Here is a 19,308-nt window from a genome sequence, read left to right on the forward strand (position 1 = left end):
TGTTTTAGAACCACACAGTTCTGTCAAGTGAGGAATAAACAGAAATTCAAGCTTTTAAAACACTGGAGTGTGACTGGATTTATCTTGGGGTTCTAACTGGACTCACCACAGTGATTTGAACGTTCCAACCAGCATCATTACATTCCCTATTTATTAACAGCAGAAGAATCCACCAGGGAACAAACAGAAACCAGGAACTTAAATACATCAGGGATGAAACGGAAATCAAGTTCAATCAACACAACAGAAAACAGCTGAGATTCGTGACCTTCTCAACCTTTATGTTGTGACCTTTGAGAGTCTGTTTCATGATGTTTCCACGTCTCATTTGCTGTTTTCTCACATCTGTAACATGTGTAGGCGGCATGGCATATTCAGTCATTTTAACTGCAGGAACATCAATTTTATTCTCTCATGTTTCAAGTATTCTTATTTTGTATGAAAAACTGAGAAAAAACTGAAGAAAGTGCAATAAAAGAGCATCTTTCCAAAAGGAGCAAGCTGTGAGAGAGCAGCTGTAAAGGACCAGTTTTACCTGGACTCTTTGACTTCTTCTTCTTGGTTCTGATGTTGATCTCTCCATAGCTGACATCCTTCGTTCTCACTGCCGAGTAGACTGGAGTCTGGTCACTTTCTACAACAATAGTAATAAGTATTACATTAATTAGTTTACAATTAAAAAGATGAAACAAAGGGAAATGAGCATAGTCTTGATCACCACTGTTTACACACCACCAAAGGTCCAGTTATCACTGGAGGAGCTACATAAACCCATCAGCAGCTTGTTTAATGTGTAACCAGCAGGAGATGTGATCGTAGCAGGAGACTTTAATCATGCAAAGCTTAGAGCTGTGCTTTTCAAAAGTTAATGTTAATGTAGATTTCCCAACCTGAGGACACACCACTGTCAGGTTCTCCAGAGGTTCAATGCACCAAGTTTTAAGGTTTTTATAAAGTTCTGTGGTTTAAAATTAACGTGTAAATGTTTCCACTAGCGAGCCGCTCCTGTTCTCAGTGAGCTTGTAGTTCCTCTCAGAGCAGTGGGCTCCATCAGTCCATCAGTCTCCAGGGGAAACGACTGAGAAGGTCAGCTTGTTCTGTCTGTGGCTCTAACCTGAGGAACTCCCTGAGTCCTGAACTCAAACTGGATTCAGACTGGCGACATTCCAGATAAGAACTTAAACATGTTTTAAAAAGAAGTCAGTCATGTGACCATAACTTATTTATAATGAAATGTCTGCATGTCTTTTGTTAGGTGTGTCTTGATTGTTTGTTCTTATTGTTTGTAAAGGCCCTTCTAGGGATGAGCATTGCAAATCATCCACGGCTATAAGTGCTATAGTATATGTCATGTAAAGGTTTATACTAGTCCCTATCGAATATATAAATAAATAAAATGAAACAAAAATATTCTCTATACCAACAACCCTGAAGCTTATAAAGCAGCCAGAACTCTGCACCTGGGATTATCTGATCACATCTCTCTGCATCTAACCCCATTGTACCTGACCTGTGAGACCCATCCATCTGTCAAAACCATCCAAATCTGGACAGCAGAACCAGCTGCATCGCTGCAGGGTTGTTTTGAGAATACAGACCGGAAGCTGTTTGCCCAGGGTACAGACTTAGAAGGATACTGCGCCACTGTTTTAGACTGTTTTGCCTTCTGTACTGGAAATGTGTTAACCGCCAAAACAATGAAAGTGTTTCCCAACCAACCAGAAATCATGGTTGGATGGTGCAGTTCCTGCTCAGAGCACGAGACTCTGCCTACTAATCTGGGTGTGCAGTGGCCTACTACAGTGGTAAATGGCCCATACTGGTATACCGCTTTACACTACAATCACTAATCCACACATTCACACACTGATGGTGGTTTAGTGCATTGTAGCCACAGCTGCCCTGAGGCAGATTGTAAGAAGTGGCGCTGCCATACAATCTGCACCACCTGGCCCTCTATCTACAGGTCCTTCTCAAAATATTAGCATATTGTGATAAAGTTCATTATTTTCCATAATGTCATGATGAAAATTTTACATTCATATATTTTAGATTCATTGCACACTAACTGAAATATTTCAGGTCTTTTATTGTCTTAATACGGATAATTTTGGCATACAGCTCATGAAAACCCAAAATTCCTATCTCATAAAATTAGCATATCATTAAAAGGGTCTCTAAACGAGCTATGAACCTAATCATCTGAATCAACGAGTTAACTCTAAACACCTGCAAAAGATTCCTGAGGCCTTTAAAACTCCCAGCCCAGACTGCTGTCCAGAAGGCCACTATTGACACCCTCAAGCAAGAGGGTAAGACACAGAAAGAAATTTCTGAACGAATAGGCTGTTCCCAGAGTGCTGTATCAAGGCACCTCAGTGGGAAGTCTGTGGGAAGGAAAAAGTGTGGCAGAAAACGCTGCACAACGAGAAGAGGTGACCGGACCCTGAGGAAGATTGTGGAGAAGGGCCGATTCCAGACCTTGGGGGACCTGCAGAAGCAGTGGACTGAGTCTGGAGTAGAAACATCCAGAGCCACCGTGCACAGGCGTGTGCAGGAAATGGGCTACAGGTGCCGCATTCCCCAGGTCAAGCCACTTTTGAACCAGAAACAGCGGCAGAAGCGCCTGACCTGGGCTACAGAGAAGCAGCACTGGACTGTTGCTCAGTGGTCCAAAGTACTTTTTTCGGATGAAAGCAAATTCTGCATGTCATTCAGAAATCAAGGTGCCAGAGTCTGGAGGAAGACTGGGGAAAAGGAAATGCCAAAATGCCAGAAGTCCAGTGTCAAGTACCCACAATCAGTGATGGTCTGGGGTGCCGTGTCAGCTGCTGGTGTTGGTCCACTGTGTTTTATCAAGGGCAGGGTCAATGCAGCTAGCTATCAGGAGATTTTGGAGCACTTCATGCTTCCATCTGCTGAAAAGCTTTATGGAGATGAAGATTTCATTTTTCAGCACGACCTGGCACCTGCTCACAGTGCCAAAACCACTGGTAAATGGTTTACTGACCATGGTATCACTGTGCTCAATTGGCCTGTGCTCAACTCTCCTGACCTGAACCCCATAGAGAATCTGTGGGATATTGTGAAGAGAACGTTGAGAGACTCAAGACCCAACACTCTGGATGAGCTAAAGGCCGCTATCGAAGCATCCTGGGCCTCCATAAGACCTCAGCAGTGCCACAGGCTGATTGCCTCCATGCCACGCCGCATTGAAGCAGTCATTTCTGAAAAAGGATTCCCGACCAAGTATTGAGTGTACATGATTATTTGAAGGTTGACGTTTTTTGTATTAAAAACACTTTTCTTTTATTGGTCGGATGAGATATGCTAATTTTGTGAGATAGGAATTTTGGGTTTTCATGAGCTGTATGCCAAAATCATCCGTATTAAGACAATAAAAGACCTGAAATATTTCAGTTAGTGTGCAATGAATCTAAAATTTTCATCATGACATTATGGAAAATAATGAACTTTATCACAATATGCTAATATTTTGAGAAGGACCTGTATGTGACGCACCACTGGAAAACCTGGAACAAGTCAGCAGAGCACAAACAGAGAAAATGAGGAAAAACCATCAATTTCTGAGAAAATAGTGATTTTCATTTTATTGCAAAATGTGCAAGTTGAAATGATGAAGTATCCACTCAATTCTTTAAATGACAGTTTCGGAGGTTTTAAAATAGTAAATTTTATGTTTAAATTTGGCTTGTTTTCAGCCTAAAACTCAGCCAGATTGTATTTACATTCTGGGGAGGGGAAAAGCCTCAGCTCATTTCTGTAGCGGTTTTGTTTGGCTCCGCGCTAGCTTTTGATCTGCTTGTCGACCAATGACCAGCGTGCTTCAAGAAACCTTGTGGCTACTTAACAGCTCCTATGAGAAATAATGTGTTTCCTCACAATGGACCAAGCTCAACGTGTTGCAAACGAACTGAATCGCGGCAGTTACAACGCTTCGCTGTGGGAGAACATGTTCAACAGTACCGCCACCGGACTCTCTTCAGATTCTGAATCAGGAGATGAAGCAGAAGATGATAGCGACTGCATTACTTTGGAGAACATTCCTAGTTTGCAGCTGTCTTCAACCCAAGATGAGGATGACGAAGAAAGCTTTGGACTGGCGGCTGAGGAGCTAGAATGTAAGATATCAGAAGCTATTGCTATCACAACATTTGAGGAAAACAGAGACAGTGAAATGGAGAAAATATGTAACTTTGACTGTAAATGTTACGGAAGAAGAAAGGAGAACTCTTCACTTGGGACACAGTCCTGTAGTCACAAACTTTCTCCAGAGATCATGTACAACATACGGATGGATTCTTTGGCAGCAGAAAGGGAGTGGCAGGACATGAGAATATCGGACATCTTGAAGCAAACCGGCATACAGTAGAAACTTCAGCAATGATCACATCCACCAAGAAGACACCAAGGAAAAGAAAACACTCCAGGACAACCTATTCCATCGGAGGCATCGAAGTCTGCCGGAATACCTATCAGTTTCTCATGGGGTGAGTTTCATGACTTTTTAAAAAACTATTACGATGCATCAAACTGTAAATAAGGCATGTCCTGATTCGGACAAATCACATAAACCTGACCAGTCAAATTTTAAGTTTTTTTTGTCCTCTGTCTTCATCAGATGCACTTCCCCTCGAACCCACTGCAGCCTGGGGCAATGTACTTCTTGACACCACGGAAATGTGGACTTTTTGGTGTCTCTTGTGAAGGCCTGCAGAAACAGGTGAATTTCCTTATTGATGAAGGCATGTCGTCAGGGAAGGGGAGCAATGAAGTCATTAGCTACATGCACCACTTCTTCACTCATTTCGGAGTTGGAGAAACTGATGTGGATCTTCATTGTGACAACTGCATTGGACAAAACAAAAACAATATGCTGTGGTACAGCGCCTGAAAGTCGCCTCAACATCCCACAGCTGGTTGGACTGGAAGATGGCAGGGTGTTAGTCAAGTCGTTTGACTGGCAGGTACACCTGAGTCCCTACTTCCGAAAGCTCCCACAGATCAAGAGTTACCAGCACTTCTGGTATCAATTCTGCAGCCTTCCACAATCTGTTTGTCAATAACAAAGAGACATGCAATATTTGAATTGTCTTTTGTGTGCTTTTATTAACAGCTTTGATGCAAAAAGACCTGGTGTGGTTCTAGCTAGGACTCACAGCGACGCAGAGCCTGTTAACTTTCAACTGCTGTGTGACCCGGAAGTTCTACCCCCTGTTGTCTGTGTTCCTGCCCTGCCTGCACCTGGACTGGCCACGGACAGACAGGCCTTTCTGTTCCAAAGAAGCGAATGACATTACATGCCCAGCACCACAAAGCACAACACAGAATAGCACACAGAAGAGGATGATGGTGTGACACTGTGACTTTGGCGTTTTGGCAATTTGTAATGTGTATAAAATTGTAAATAAAAATCACATTTGTGACATGATCAAAGTCAAGTTATTGCCCATTTCTCTTCCTTTGTCCATTAAAGTCAAGAGGTTTGCAGACATAAAATTTGATGGGTACAGTGTAATTAGCTGCAGCACCAGCCTCTTCTAGATTAACACGTATTCGAAAAGTGTAAACTATTGGCCCATAGCTCTATTCATACCTGCACACATAAAATGAAGACTGATAAACAACAATTCTGCATGCTACAATAATCTTTGGACATTTCATATTACATATTAAGAAGAACACATCCATATTACCCTTATATTTTGCTAATTTCTGTCAGATAGGATTTCAAACTCTGCCTGAGGCAGAACATTTAATAGATGAACTTTAAGTGAGACTTATCTAAAAACAAGAGGAAACCAAACCAATCACCAGGATGCAGACATTATGTTGCAGTCATGATGCAATTTGGTGTCACAGTGTGACATTTTGGACTTTCTTTGTGGTTTTTGGTTTGTGTCTTTTTATTAATTAATCCCTTTGCCCATGTTTAGTCTATGCATTTGTTTCACCTGTTCCTTCTGTCTCCCTGCCTCCTTGTCTCACCTGTTCCCTCTTCCTTTGATTAACTGCCCTTTGTATTCCCTTAGTATATTAGTTAGTCTGTTTCATGTGTTGATTGCTGGTTCCTCGTCTCTCAACTCGGGTCTCTATCCTTGACTGCCATATGTTTCATGTTCCTGCAGTGATTTATGTTACGTTTGGACACCTCTGAATAAAGCTGAAGATCACTCAACATGCGGCTGCCCAGCTCTTACCTGCACTTTGGTCTGACAACAAATATTAATGTGACATTTGCAGTCATAAATAATATAAAAATAGATTGTAATGCAGTGCTGTAAATTATCTTTACATAGAAAAATACTATGAGTTAAGTGACAGAAGTCTTGCAGTCACTTGGAGCTTCTGTTGACAAACAATTGGGGGAGGTGGGCTGTTTAAAGTTATTCAAATTAGCAGCTTTTCTCACCGCCCTGCTTTCAGGCAGAGAAAACAATAAATCTTTCAGTGCTGATTTCTCAGAAAAGTAGTCTGGTGAGTGCAGACATTCAGATGGTCATATCTTCTTCAATTCTTTTTCCGATTTCCACAAGTTTGACATAATTGGAAAGCTTAGACTCCACTCTTTCGGGATCTGTAAATAAGTCAAAACGACCCCGGGTAGACTTGTTCCTGGTTTTGCCACGGCCAGTCACATATGTGAAAATTTGTTGAAACCATACAGCCCTGATATAATGGTCCAAAAACCTTCACATAACTAACAGGCACTATTCTACACAAAAGCGATAAAAATGACTACCTAACAACAATAATAAAAGAAATATATGCGCATTGAGTGTCTATGAAGAAACCAGCAGTTTTATGGACAAAATGTGCAATTTGGGTTAACTTGGAAAGAGAAGCCCTCCTAGTGTGTTGATGTCTCGATAGTGGCGATCACCAGGTAGATGGTGGGCTGACGAAATTACATTGACGTTGATTTCTTCTCTCCACCGGTTTGAGAATGGGTACATCTGAAGAAGAAAAACGGGTGGGGGGGGTACCAGAATGACGTGTCCATGATTAACTCAAAAACGGTAAACTTCTCATCCGTCCAAAAGGGGAAAATATGAAGAACCTTTTAGTCGACTGAATCAACAAGGAAGGAAACACATCTCCTTGGAAAAAATCTCTGTGGGTTTTCACCTGCGCCGGGTGTTGGCGTGGTCTTCGATCAGTATATGAATCTTCTGACCTTGTTGTATCAGACAGATTCCAGCTTTCAAGCTCTTCCGGGAATGGCCGTGTGTAGAAAAAAGTAACTCGCTTGCGAGCTTTTGTCTCTCCAGATATGCGCCTCTGCTGCGTCATCCTGTGAGACACGCTGGAAATGGCGGTTTAAACGTTTGCTGGAGATTTCATTACGTTTAAAACAATACATTAATGACATTTATAAAGTGTTTAGAAGAAACTGGTAAAATTCTCTTTACACGGTCTTTAACCAAGCCAACATGAAAGCAGTTTTGCTGAAATACTACCAGCACATATCTGTTCCCACCAGGGGGGACCAGACCCTGGATCACTGTTACACCTCATTCAAACACAGCTACAAACTCCTCCTCTGCCCCGCCTTAAATAAAGCAAACCACAGTGCCATTTTGCTGCTGCCTGCGTACAAAAAAAGGCTCAAACGGGAAAAACCAGTTCCAAGGGACATTTTCAAGTGGGACAATGCAGCTGATGAGGCCCTACAGGACTGCTTTGAAACAACGGATTGGCAGATGTTTGCAGATTCAGCTGATGGTGACATTAATGAGTACACCAACTCATAGGCTATATAAGAGAGTTCATTGAGGATGTTGTGTCAAAAGCACTTACCCCAATCAGAAAACCATGGGTCAGACCTGAAGTACATGGTCAACTTAAAGCACCCACTGCTGCCTTTAAATCTGGAAATCCTGAGGCATACAAATCAGCCAAGTACGACCTCAGAAAGACTGTTAAGACATTGCAGAGGGAGTGCAGGGAGAGAGTCGAGTCTGCCCAACAGAGCAACGACCCGAGGCGCTTGTGGCATGGATTGCAATGCATCACAGACTATACTGGGAGAAACAGGTCTGTGGAGCTGTCCAGTGCATATTTTCTGAATGAGCTTAACTCCTTCTACACTTGGTTTGATGCGGACAATGCCACACCCGTCACCAGACCACACATGGATAATGAAAGCGCTACACTCAATATAGACATGGCTACAGTGAAACGGGCATTCAAACCACATCTGTGACTCCCTTTCTGACACCCTAGACTCTCTACAGGTCGTATATAGAGCAAACAGGTTCACAGACAACGCCATTGCTCTAGCAGTCCACCCCTCCCTCAACCACCTGGAGAGGGGAAACACCTATGTGAGACTGTTCTTTATTGACTACAGCTCAGCATTCAATACCATAATCCCCACCAAACTGGTCACCAAGCTCACCGCCCCGGGACTGGAAAAAAACCATCTGCTGCTGGATGTTGGACTTTCTTACCAACAGACCACAGGCGGTGAGAATCGGCAGACACCTCTCCTCCACACTCCTCAGCACCGGTGCACCTTAGGGCTGTGTTCTCAGTCCACTCCTCTACTAACTTCTTCACATGTGACGGTACTGCCAGGCACAGCTCAAACATTATCCTCAAGTTTGCTGACTACACCACCATCTTGGGCCTCATTACAGACGACGACGAGAGTCCCTACAGGAAAGAGGTGAAATCACTGACCAGTTGGTGTCAGGAAAATAACCTCTCTCTGAACATTAGCAAAACTATGGAGATGATGACTTTAGGAGACAGCATGGAGGCCAGCATTCCCCCATCTATATTAATAACGCTGCAGTGGAGCAGGTCAGCAGCTTCAAGTTCCTCTGCATTCACATCACTGAGGACTGTACAGTACATGCAAACTTTGTGGTCAAGAAAGCCCGACAGAGACTCTACTTCCTGAGAAGGCTGAGGAAGTTTGGTATGAACACCAGCATCCTCACAAACCTCTACAGGTGCACTATTGAGAGCCTGCTGACGGGCTGTATCAGAGTGTGGTACGGGAACTGCACCAGTCAGAGTCGGAAAGCACTACAGAGAGCGGTACAAATGGCAGAGGCCATAACTGGCAGCAGTCTCCCCCCAACAAGGACATTCACCGCAGCCAGTATCATCAAGGACCACAGCCATCCAGCAAAATGACTTTTCTGTCTAGTACCTTGTGGCAGGCAGTACAGGTGCCTGCCAGTACACAGAAAAACACTTAAAGACGGGTATTATCCACAAGCTGTCAGACTACTGAACTCTGAACAAGAATACTGCACTAAACCACATTTTGTGACACTTTATTAGCTGATTACTGCTGCACAAGTGTACTTTTTTATTGCATGGCATTAGTACTTTTGGTTTTATAGTGAGTTTAACGGTTCTTCTTATCCCAAGCATTTCATTGCATTGTTGACTGTGTTAACCTGCATATGACAAATAAACCAACATAATACAATACAATTCATTAACAAATTATAAGCTGTAATTTTTTAAAAGGTCATGTAAGACTAGCAGTTCTAAACAAGTTTTATTTAGCAGGACTGAGATCAAAAATGTATTTTCGGATCAGAGAAGCTTCCGACCCCCGGTCTAATGTCTTTCAGCCCACAGTGAACATCAGCAGCCTTAAGGTCTGGTTGAACTTGACCTCTGAGGTGAAACTGTCTGTGGGGCTAAACAGTCAGTTTGAGCTTGACTCATTTAAACAGTCAATATATTGTTTACTGTTAGTTTTTTCTGCAACTATTGATGACATTTTGGGATGTTGGGACCCCGGCCATGGGTTACAACATTAAAGGCCAGTTTGATCTTTTCTGGAATTTTCGAAATAAATCGCATTAACCTACTTCAAGCACAGCCAGGAATAGGAACAAGAAGGAAGTAACAATGGATTCCCGTGACATCACTGTTTGAATAAAAACCCCGCGTTCCAACAAACAGACCTCTTTCACACAGGTTCCCAGCGGAACTGGAAGGAGAGACACAGCGTGCTAATGTCTCTTTGCTGGCAAATAGACATAACTCTTCAAGTTGGATCCAGAATAACTACGATCACATACAACAAAGTTAAATAATGATTTGCCGTTCGGGGATCCGGCATTCAATCATAAAAAGGGTGCAAGGAAACTTTTCTTCTGAGGCCTCCAGAAGCAGCCCTAATTGAAGCTGATTTTTCCACGGCCTGGAAAAGGAGGCCAGGATTGCATCCCACGCCTTCCAGCGTGTACGTCCAGGTAGCGAGAGCAACCCCAATACATCGAGACCACTTAAGCCAGCTACGGAAGTTAGCTGCAAGTTAACCTTTTGTTTACCCACATGTGGATGTTTCCCTCAACGCCCAGGACAACTTATCTTCAGCACGTTTCACATAAAAGGTAGTGTTTGGGCAGAGAAGATTACTTTAAGCTAAATATTGTTTGTTTAATGACATTTGTTTTTGTTTGTGTTTAGAAACTCATTAAAGTAAGTGCTAGCTAACTAGCACTCAGCTAATGATGTGTTCTGTTTTTAAAAGTTAAGACACACTTTATTTAAAGGGTGCTGTATTAGTGGTATTTTAAAAGGTTATGTGTTTGATTCTGGTAACCAGCTGTAAGCTTCTTTTGTTAGCTCCAGCCGCTAACGGCTAAAAACACGCGCTCACCCAATTTATGAGGCAGCTACAGATCATTTACCCTGAAAGGTTGTTGGTCCATATTCAGACTAATATTTTCTCAAATATTATTTTAAAATGTCCTTAATAATATTTCCTTAAATATTATTTGTACTAGATGAAGCCAGCTAATTAAACACCATTAAGACCCATTTGTCCAAAAAGGTTAGGCTCTTATTAAAAATATTTCCCTAAATATTAATTTCAATAAATCAAGGCATCTAATTAAACACCGTTGAGAATTCAGCTAATTTCACTCTGCAGCTTGAAGTGATCCAAATCCGATTTTTTTTCCCCTATATCCAAACTGTCAGGATCGGCCATTTTGGACTTTGTTTTGGTTTTGTGTTTGTTTACTTTCTCAGTTAGATGTTTTTATTCCTTTAGGTTTAGTAGTTATGTTTGTTTATTCCTTCTGTTATAATGATGTTAGTTTTGTTCTCTCTCCTGCCTCCTAGTTTTAGTAGTTCTTTCTCCCCTCGCCCATAGTTCCCTTGGTGGTTGTTTTCTCATTTATTTATTCCTTAGAATTGTTTCCTCTGGTTATTATTATTATTATTATTACTATTATTATTACAGTTCTCTTTGTTTATTTTCCTTCTATGGTTTTTCTAGTTTAGTTCCTCGGTTAGTGTTTCTGTTTGTTTACTGTTAGTTAGGTTTATTTATTCTTGCTACATCCTTCTTCTAGTTTATCAGTTCTTTTTCCCCATGGGCTTAGACCCCTTTGTTGTTACTTGCTTGGTTGATCCCTGAGTCTAGTTTTTTGCCCATATCCTCTGGTTTAGTTCTTCTGAGACTTTATTTCTATTTTCAAGCTTCAAGGTTTATTAATTCAATTCAATTCAATTCAGTTTTATGTATATAGCGCCAATTCACAACAAATGTCTTAAGGCAATTCACAAAAGTCAGGTTCATACATTCCAATTAGTCCTAACCATTGAACAGTGCAGTCAGATTCAGTTATTTATTCAAATTGGATCAAAAGTTTTTCTGTCTAAGGAAACCCAGCAGATTGCATCCAGTCAGTGACTTGCAGCATTCCCTCCTCCTGGATGAGCATGTAGAGACAGTGGACAGTCACTGGTGTTGACTTTGCAGCAATCCCTCATACTGAGCATGCATGTAGCGACAGTGGAGAGGAAAAACTCCCTTTTAACAGGAAGAAACCTCCAGCAGAACCAGAACCAGGCTCAGTGTGAGCGGCCATCTGCCACGACCGACTGGGGGTTTGAGAGAACAGAGCAGAGATACAAAGAGAACAAAGAAGCACTGATCCAGGAGTACTTTCTATGGGAAGGAAAAGTAAATGTTAATGGATGTAGCTCCTTTAGTCGTTTCATCTAGAAAGAAAGAACAGATAAACTCTGAGACAGTTTTCAAGGTTAGAGTCTGAAAGAGAGAACATAGAGTTAGTTACAGTAGAAGCTCAGTCAGTATCCATGTCTAGGAGAGAGAAAGGGTTAAACACTAAAAGACAGGGCTATGTGGATCATCAGTAGAGGGTGAGCATTAAGTTGTTGCCAGCAGAGGCTCGGACGATTCCCCTCTCCAGAAAGATGTCACAGGTAGACACAGAGTCAGGCCAGGTGTAGCTTCTAGGAAGAGAAAAGAGAGAACAAAGTTAAAAGCTGAAATAACAGCAAATAATACAAAATTGGAGAGTAGTGTGAGAATGTAGCGAAGAGGGTGAAAGTGGTCATTATGTCCTCCAGCAGCCTAAGCCTATAGCAGCATAACTACACAGATAGTTTCAGTTCAGATTATTTAGTTAAACGGCGCTTATTTACAACAATGTCGTCTCAAGGCACCTCACAAAGGGTCCCACTGATGGCCATTGTTATACTAAAAACCACAAGGATTGGGATACCTCCCTCTGTCAGACTGATTATAACCATTGGAAAAGAGAAGGGGTCATAGAGGTTTCTTTTATTTTCATTTGTAGGCTACTAGTTTAGTTCTCCCATGCCTCAGTCTCACATTAGTTACCATAACAACCTATTTCTTTAGTTCCCTTCACCTTGCCTGCGCACCTGTTACCACTTTCATCTGATTACTCATTGGTCCATACTCCATCTCCCTCTGTTTATTAACTGCTTTGTTTGCTATACTCCTCGCTGGTGTTCTGCATTCTGGTCCTGCCACCAAACCCACAACCCTGACACAAACTTTTCATGACAGTCTGAACGACACAGATCCAATTTTTCATATGCAAAACAGGCCACTTGGATATGTGGTCCTAAATCCGATACGTATCTGATCTTTTCAAATGCAACCTGTGTCTGTATGGCCAGGTCGCATTCATCCGACCTGTACGTCATTGATACTCGATAAACGTCACTATTCTGGACCCTGCTACGCGGAAGCGGAAAGAAAATCAACAACCATGGCGGACATGGTTGTTAATATGCTGGCTCCGGTTGGAAAACAACTTAAAACCCGCAAGATACAGTCCAACATTTATCTATTTCTGCAAACACTAAAAATGCTCGCTACATGTGACGTCATTGCGTCGTCTAGTGCGCACTTGAGTTGTATGAATACGTTCACACAGGAGATCACTACAAGTCACATGTATTTGGAAATGTGAACGTCCAGGCAAAAAAAATCGGATTTCACCAAAAAATCGGAATTGAGCATTAAGTCCTGCTGTGTGAACGTAGCTTTAGTCATCCAGAAGGTTGGTATTATTCAGCAAATCATTCTTTAAAATGTTGTTTTATTAAAATAATGTTTTATCTGATCTTGCATTGTGAAGGGTTGTTCAAAGGTATATCAATTATTGCCTAAATTGGTTCCAAGACTAACTTCACGTCATTTCCAGATTCTTCAAGATAATCCTTGGTTCTCAAACATAAACATTGCATGGTAATATTGCATCACTCTTTCAGTCATGGTTTCAATCATCTTTAATCAACTTGTTTATATTGTACATTAGTCTTCATTATTTAATTTTGCTTGGTAGTTTAGTTGGATTGTTTTAGCATAGTGAAGAGTTTGTTGATTGAAATATGTTTGACTTTGAGTTGACTTATTTTTGTTAATAAATTCTTGTATTTTAAGAAATTGTGTGAATTCATTCCATGTATGTGCAGAGTTTATGCTGTTCAATAATGTCAGAGCTCGTCTCACACCTTTCTATTTTGTTCTATTACCATCACCTTACTGGGCTGGTATTCACAGGACAATCCTTAACAGACCCAAATATTATTTGATAAAATATTAAAGTCAGTCAGTCAGTCATTTTCTACCGCTTATTCCATAGTGGGTCATGGGGGAGCTGGTGCCTATCTCCAGCAGTCTGGGCGAGAGGCGGTGTACACCCTGGACAGGTCACCAGTCCATCACAGGGCAACACACAAAAACCACGCACACTCATTCATACACCTACGGGCAATTTAGAGAGACCAATTAACCTAACAGGCATGTCTTTGGACTGTGGGAGGAAGCCGGAGTACCCGGTGAGAACGCATGCATGCACGGGGAGAACTTGCAAACTCCATGGAGAAAGACCCCTGGCCGGGAATCGAACCCAGGACCTTCTTGCTGCAAGGCAACAGTGCTAAATATTAAAGTATTAATATTAAATATTATATTCATATTTATAATCACAACAGGGACTATAAGTATAGTTTGGATAAGGGTTTTTTATTAGTGCAACACCTTTAGGTTTTTAGTTCCCACCTCTCCCTGCTTCAAGGGAGAACAGTTTAGATGTGGGAGAGACTAAGAGAGAAAGCATGCAACCTGAGAAACAGGAAGGCTACCGAGCAACAAATAAGAGGTCATTTAAGACATGTTTAATGAGACTCTGATGGTTAAAATGGTCTGGCATCGGACCACCCATTGGACCACCCAGTATAGTTGCCTTCTATCTTTCTTGATCTCACCTAGGGCATCAAATGGCTAGAGCTGACTTTGGGTGTAAGGCTGAAGTGATTCTAATGACCAGCGAGACGTTTGTTATAATATACCCGTACTCGTACTCGTCGCTTATCCAGGACCAGGTCGCGGGGGCAGCAGACTCAGCAGAGACACCCAGACGTCCCTCTCTCCAGACACCTCCTCCAGCTCCTCCGGGTGGAGCCCAAAGCGTTCCCAGGCCAGCCGAGAGACAGCGTGTCCTGGGCCGTCCTCGGGGCCTCCTCCCGGTGGGACGTGCCTGGAACACCTCCCAAGGAAGGCGTCCAGGAGACATCCGGTATAGATGCCCGAGCCACCTCAACTGGTTCCTCTCGATGTGGAGGAGCAGCGGCTCTCTCTTCACCACAACGGACCGGCACAGCGCCCCCATTACTGCGGCAGCCACACCGATCCGTCTGTCGATCTCCCGCTCCATTCTTCCCTCACTCGTGAACAAGACCCCGAGATACTTAAACTCCTCCACTTGAGGCAGGATCCCCTCCAACCTGAAGAGGACAAGCCACCCTTTTCTGGTCGAGAACCATGGCCTCGGACTTGGAGGAGCTGATCTTCATCCCAGCCGCTTCACACTTGGCTGCGAACCGTCCCAGTGCATGCATTTTCTAAATTTTATTTAATATCATCTATGAATCTACTGTCTAGTGCAGCTTGTGTGAGACACACTGAGGACTCTCTGTGCTGATTGGCCGGTGCACATTTAGATGAGGGGCCAGGGGACTGGGGGCAATGGAGAGGATGAGGAGGAGGTGGTGGCGATGGAGCCCACAGCCAACAGTAACCACAGTATGTCTTTTATTTATTAATTTAAATTAACAGGATAGAATTACGCTCATTTGTTCCGACTTTATTCTGGCATAATTTTAAGTTTGTTAAACATATTTAATAAATTTTTAATTTAACCAATGCTTTTTAATCTCTGATTTGGAAATGCTTTTGCAATATTCTTCCACCAGTTAAATCTTGTCAATTCTGAGGAAATCTTTATAAAGTAATGATGTGGAGTTCTCTGTAAGTTAAAGTAATAAAACATTTTCAGTTTATCTCTGATCACTCTGCAGCTGTTTGAAGCTGAAAGAGAAAAACTGCAACCTAAAAAAAAGGCTCTAAATTCATCTTCTGGGTTTGACAGACGTGTTGCTTCCAACACGCTTGGTGCCGTCGGCCTCATGGTGCAGAAATAATAATAATATTTTTATTTGTCATTGCAATTTTTACATTTCAATGAAATTATCCTCTGCATTTAACCCATCCCTCAGGGAGCAGTGGGCTGCCATTGTGCGGCACCCGGGGGGCCTTCAGGGGATAAGGGTCGTGCTCTGAGACCCAGAGGCAGGCTGTGGAATTTGAACCAGAGTACTTGTGGCCCCTCCAGGACGCAAATCCCCTGCTCTCTAACCACTAGGCCACCACTCACCCCAAATGAAGCCAATAGGGGAGCAAAGTAGTTGTAAAAATGGAAGACATTAGCTCTTATTTAATTTTCTGACATTCTGGATCACATGAAATATAAATGAATTATAAGACATGCACATTTTCTTCTACTAAATGAAAAGGTAAGTTTAGTGAAACTATACTACAAGAAAGGGAAGATATCTTCTTTCTTTTTTTAAAAGACCCTGTGTTTCACTTCTTGTCTTTTAATGAAAAATAAGCAGGTCCACATTTAGCTGAAACACAGAAACAGGAAGCTGGACGATCACAGAGTCTCTTAGAGTCATTTAGCAGAAAAACCACAAACTGCAGCACATCGTGCAGCACAGAGGACGCAACTTTAACTGTGATCTGCTGAAATATCAACCAACTACAGACTGATGGAGATTAGATACTGAATAAATGCATCATCAATAAACGTCTACATTTAGAGACAACATGGTCTCCAGAACAGCAAGATAACCTCAGTAAAATAATTAGATTTCAGAGAAGAGATCAAGGATCAACTTAGCAACATGGCCACCAAACAATGTCTCAATAATCGATTATCTGATCACAATCTGGAAATAGAAACTCTATAAAACAAGAATCTAGATCTGATCATAAACCAGAAAACCTTCATCATTTAAAAGGTGAAACCAGCAGAACTGGGTTCAGAATAGAAGTAAAAAGGTTCCTTAAAATCAACCATGTTTAAAGAGGAAGTTTCTACTAATATTCATTACATAGTAGATCTATCTGTCATCTAGTTCCTGAAGATGTTCCTAGAACACCTGGATCATCTGCAGATGTTCCTGTTCACTCAAAGCTTCAGTTCTTCAGTTACTATTTCAGCTCCGACCCAACAGAACCTCAGAAATCAACCAGCTTCTGAGGACTGGTTCCTGTTCACCAACTGAGTGATTAAACAAGAAAACATCAGAAAAAATCTACAGAACCAGAAAATAAACCCAATCTTACCTTTGTTGGACTTGGTTTTCTGTCGCTGATGATGGGAGATGTTGACGTCACTGTAAGTAATGCTGTCCTCTCCACCTTCTGGACCACCTAGAGGGAAATGAAGCGGGTCAGAATTTACTGTTTAACAGTGTTTTTATATTCAGAACAATGTTTCTGATTGTAGCTGTAGAACCTGTAAAAATGGGTTTAAATGTAATAATTGTTGCACAGAACAAGTTTAGCTTGTAGATACAGAAGCCTGTCTCACCTTCAGACTTTCTCCTAACATGTCGTCTCACCATCAGAACCAGAACCAGCAGCAGAACCACAATAATGACCAATGCAAGAGACAGGAGCACATAGTGTAGAGGTTGAAGGAAGGAAGGAGAAGAAGAAGGTGGAGGAGAAGAAGAAGAAGAAGGAGGAGGGAGGTATGTGGTTGGTCCAGTGGTGGAAGGTTTCTCTAAAATAAAGATATTTATTAAATTATCACCACAGAACAGATATTTATTCATGAGTTGAAGGTTCTGCTGATTTTACTTCCTGACCTGAGACAGAGATCCAGCTGGATGGAGACTCTCCATCACCACTGATGAAACACTTGTAGAGACCTTCATCAGAGCTGGTCACATGGTGGAGGGTCATGTGACCTGCAGGCTCAGTCCTGATGAAGACGCCATCTTTAATGAAAGCAGCTGGGAGGTTGGAGGGAGTCTTTGTTTGACAGCTCAGAGTGACGTCATCTCCCTCCATCACAGGGAGGATAGGACTCTGCAGGATCACTGATCCACCTCAACACAGAGACAAACTACAGCATTTCATCCATTTCCACACAGCTTCATCAACACTAACTCCACAGTCTGATCTTACCAGAGACAGTGAGCTGGATGCTGCTGCTGGCTGCTCCCTCTCTGGACTCACACCAGTACACTCCAGTTTCATGTTTGTAGAGGCTGCTGATGGTACAGGAAGAACCAGCTGGTTCTCCCCATCCATCTCCACATTGAGTTCTGGTTCTTCTGGTTGTGTTTCTCCTCACAGTCCATCCAGCAGAGATGTTGTCCTCCTCACAGCTCAGAGACACAGAGTCTCCTTGAAAGAACTGAGATCTGCTGGGACTCACAGTCAGACCAGCTGGGAGGACTGGAATGTAAAATTACATTAATTTCTATTTATTGTCAAAATAATTTTATGGTTAAAAGTTAGAATCCTTCTGTTTACATCTTATATTTCTCCTCCAAACATTAATTTAAATAATAATATTATGAATTGAGTTTAATGGTGATAGAAGTGAACCAACCTTCATTATTTATGCAGCAAACCAGCAAACAGGAAACTGAAGAGAAATTAAACTTATTGGTTACAGTTGAACATAGAAAAGTTCAGGAGAACTTTACAATCCCAGACATTTTATCCTCCTAAAACACATTTATTCATCAAACTGATCTTCATTACATCTGCATTTATTTACTCAAATAAAAGTAACTTTATTCAGACTTTGCTCTTTTAATCTAAATGAGTTTCCACAGTTTATTCTCTTGTTCATCGGCTCCTACATCATTATTCTGTCATTTCACATCAGTCATTTTCAGTATTTTCAGTAGATCTGAGGTCTGTGCCTGAAAGCCACTGCTGTGTTACTAAGAGCTACAAAAGAGGGAAGTAAAGTAACTTTTCTTCCTGCTTGATGTGTAGAAGTTCTTTCATCTGAATTCAGTCGGACCTTTCATCCTAACCCTTTGACTCAGGTTAGAACAGAGCAGACAGTAAAGTTACTTTGCTTAAACAACAGGTTTTGTACTTACAGAGCAGATGTTGTAGAGATGTTTCCATCATGGTGCCACTTCACCATCTGACCACTGTTTGTTTCCTGTTGGGGCCTCAGAATAAAGCCCGCCTTCTTCCTGGAAATATAAATGTGAGGTTGGTTCCTCCTTCTGTCTAACATACAAATGAAGGTTTTCTTTATTCAAAGCTACAAATAAATCAGTCATAGAAACAGAAGCACCCTGACCCCGCCCCCTTTTTACTTGATTAAACACATTTAAACATTTTCACGCTGTTGATTGGTTGATTTTACACAGTTATAGATCTGCATTGACAGCTGATCCCATTGATTGAAGCTCGTTAGCTTCCAGTTGAGACTGAATGACTGTTGCTGCCAGTTTATAATCTGCAGGACTCCTTACAGAACAGAGGAGGTAGAGGTGGTTTCACAATAAGGTGCTGCTGGAGATCACAGACATATAGGAGCAGACCAAGAAAAGGCCTCAGTTACACAGGTGACCAGAACCATCACTGCAGTTATATCTGGTCTGCAGAGCAGTCATGAACTACAGGAGAACCAG

At 42.0% G+C, this 19,308-nt stretch overlaps 1 protein-coding gene across 1 annotated transcript in view; it reads right to left on the reverse strand.

Annotated features, from left to right (window-relative positions):
- LOC124865177 (low affinity immunoglobulin gamma Fc region receptor II-b-like) overlaps nt 1–18,938 on the reverse strand; it is a 28,554-nt gene extending 9,616 nt beyond the window's left edge. The window contains exons 1-7 of the mRNA XM_047360142.1: nt 18,766–18,938; nt 18,261–18,296; nt 17,831–18,103; nt 17,509–17,751; nt 17,229–17,423; nt 16,982–17,068; nt 536–634 (exon numbers count right to left, since the gene is read on the reverse strand). Coding sequence (XP_047216098.1) covers nt 536–634; nt 16,982–17,068; nt 17,229–17,423; nt 17,509–17,751; nt 17,831–18,103; nt 18,261–18,296; nt 18,766–18,796 — 964 coding nt within the window. The 5' untranslated portion in view covers nt 18,797–18,938. The remainder of the gene's footprint in view (nt 1–535; nt 635–16,981; nt 17,069–17,228; nt 17,424–17,508; nt 17,752–17,830; nt 18,104–18,260; nt 18,297–18,765) is intronic.
- Between the last annotated feature and the right edge of the window lie 370 nt (nt 18,939–19,308).

Source organism: Girardinichthys multiradiatus, unplaced genomic scaffold (genome assembly GCF_021462225.1).
Source record: "Girardinichthys multiradiatus isolate DD_20200921_A unplaced genomic scaffold, DD_fGirMul_XY1 scaffold_35, whole genome shotgun sequence".
Classification (NCBI taxonomy): domain Eukaryota; kingdom Metazoa; phylum Chordata; class Actinopteri; order Cyprinodontiformes; family Goodeidae; genus Girardinichthys; species Girardinichthys multiradiatus.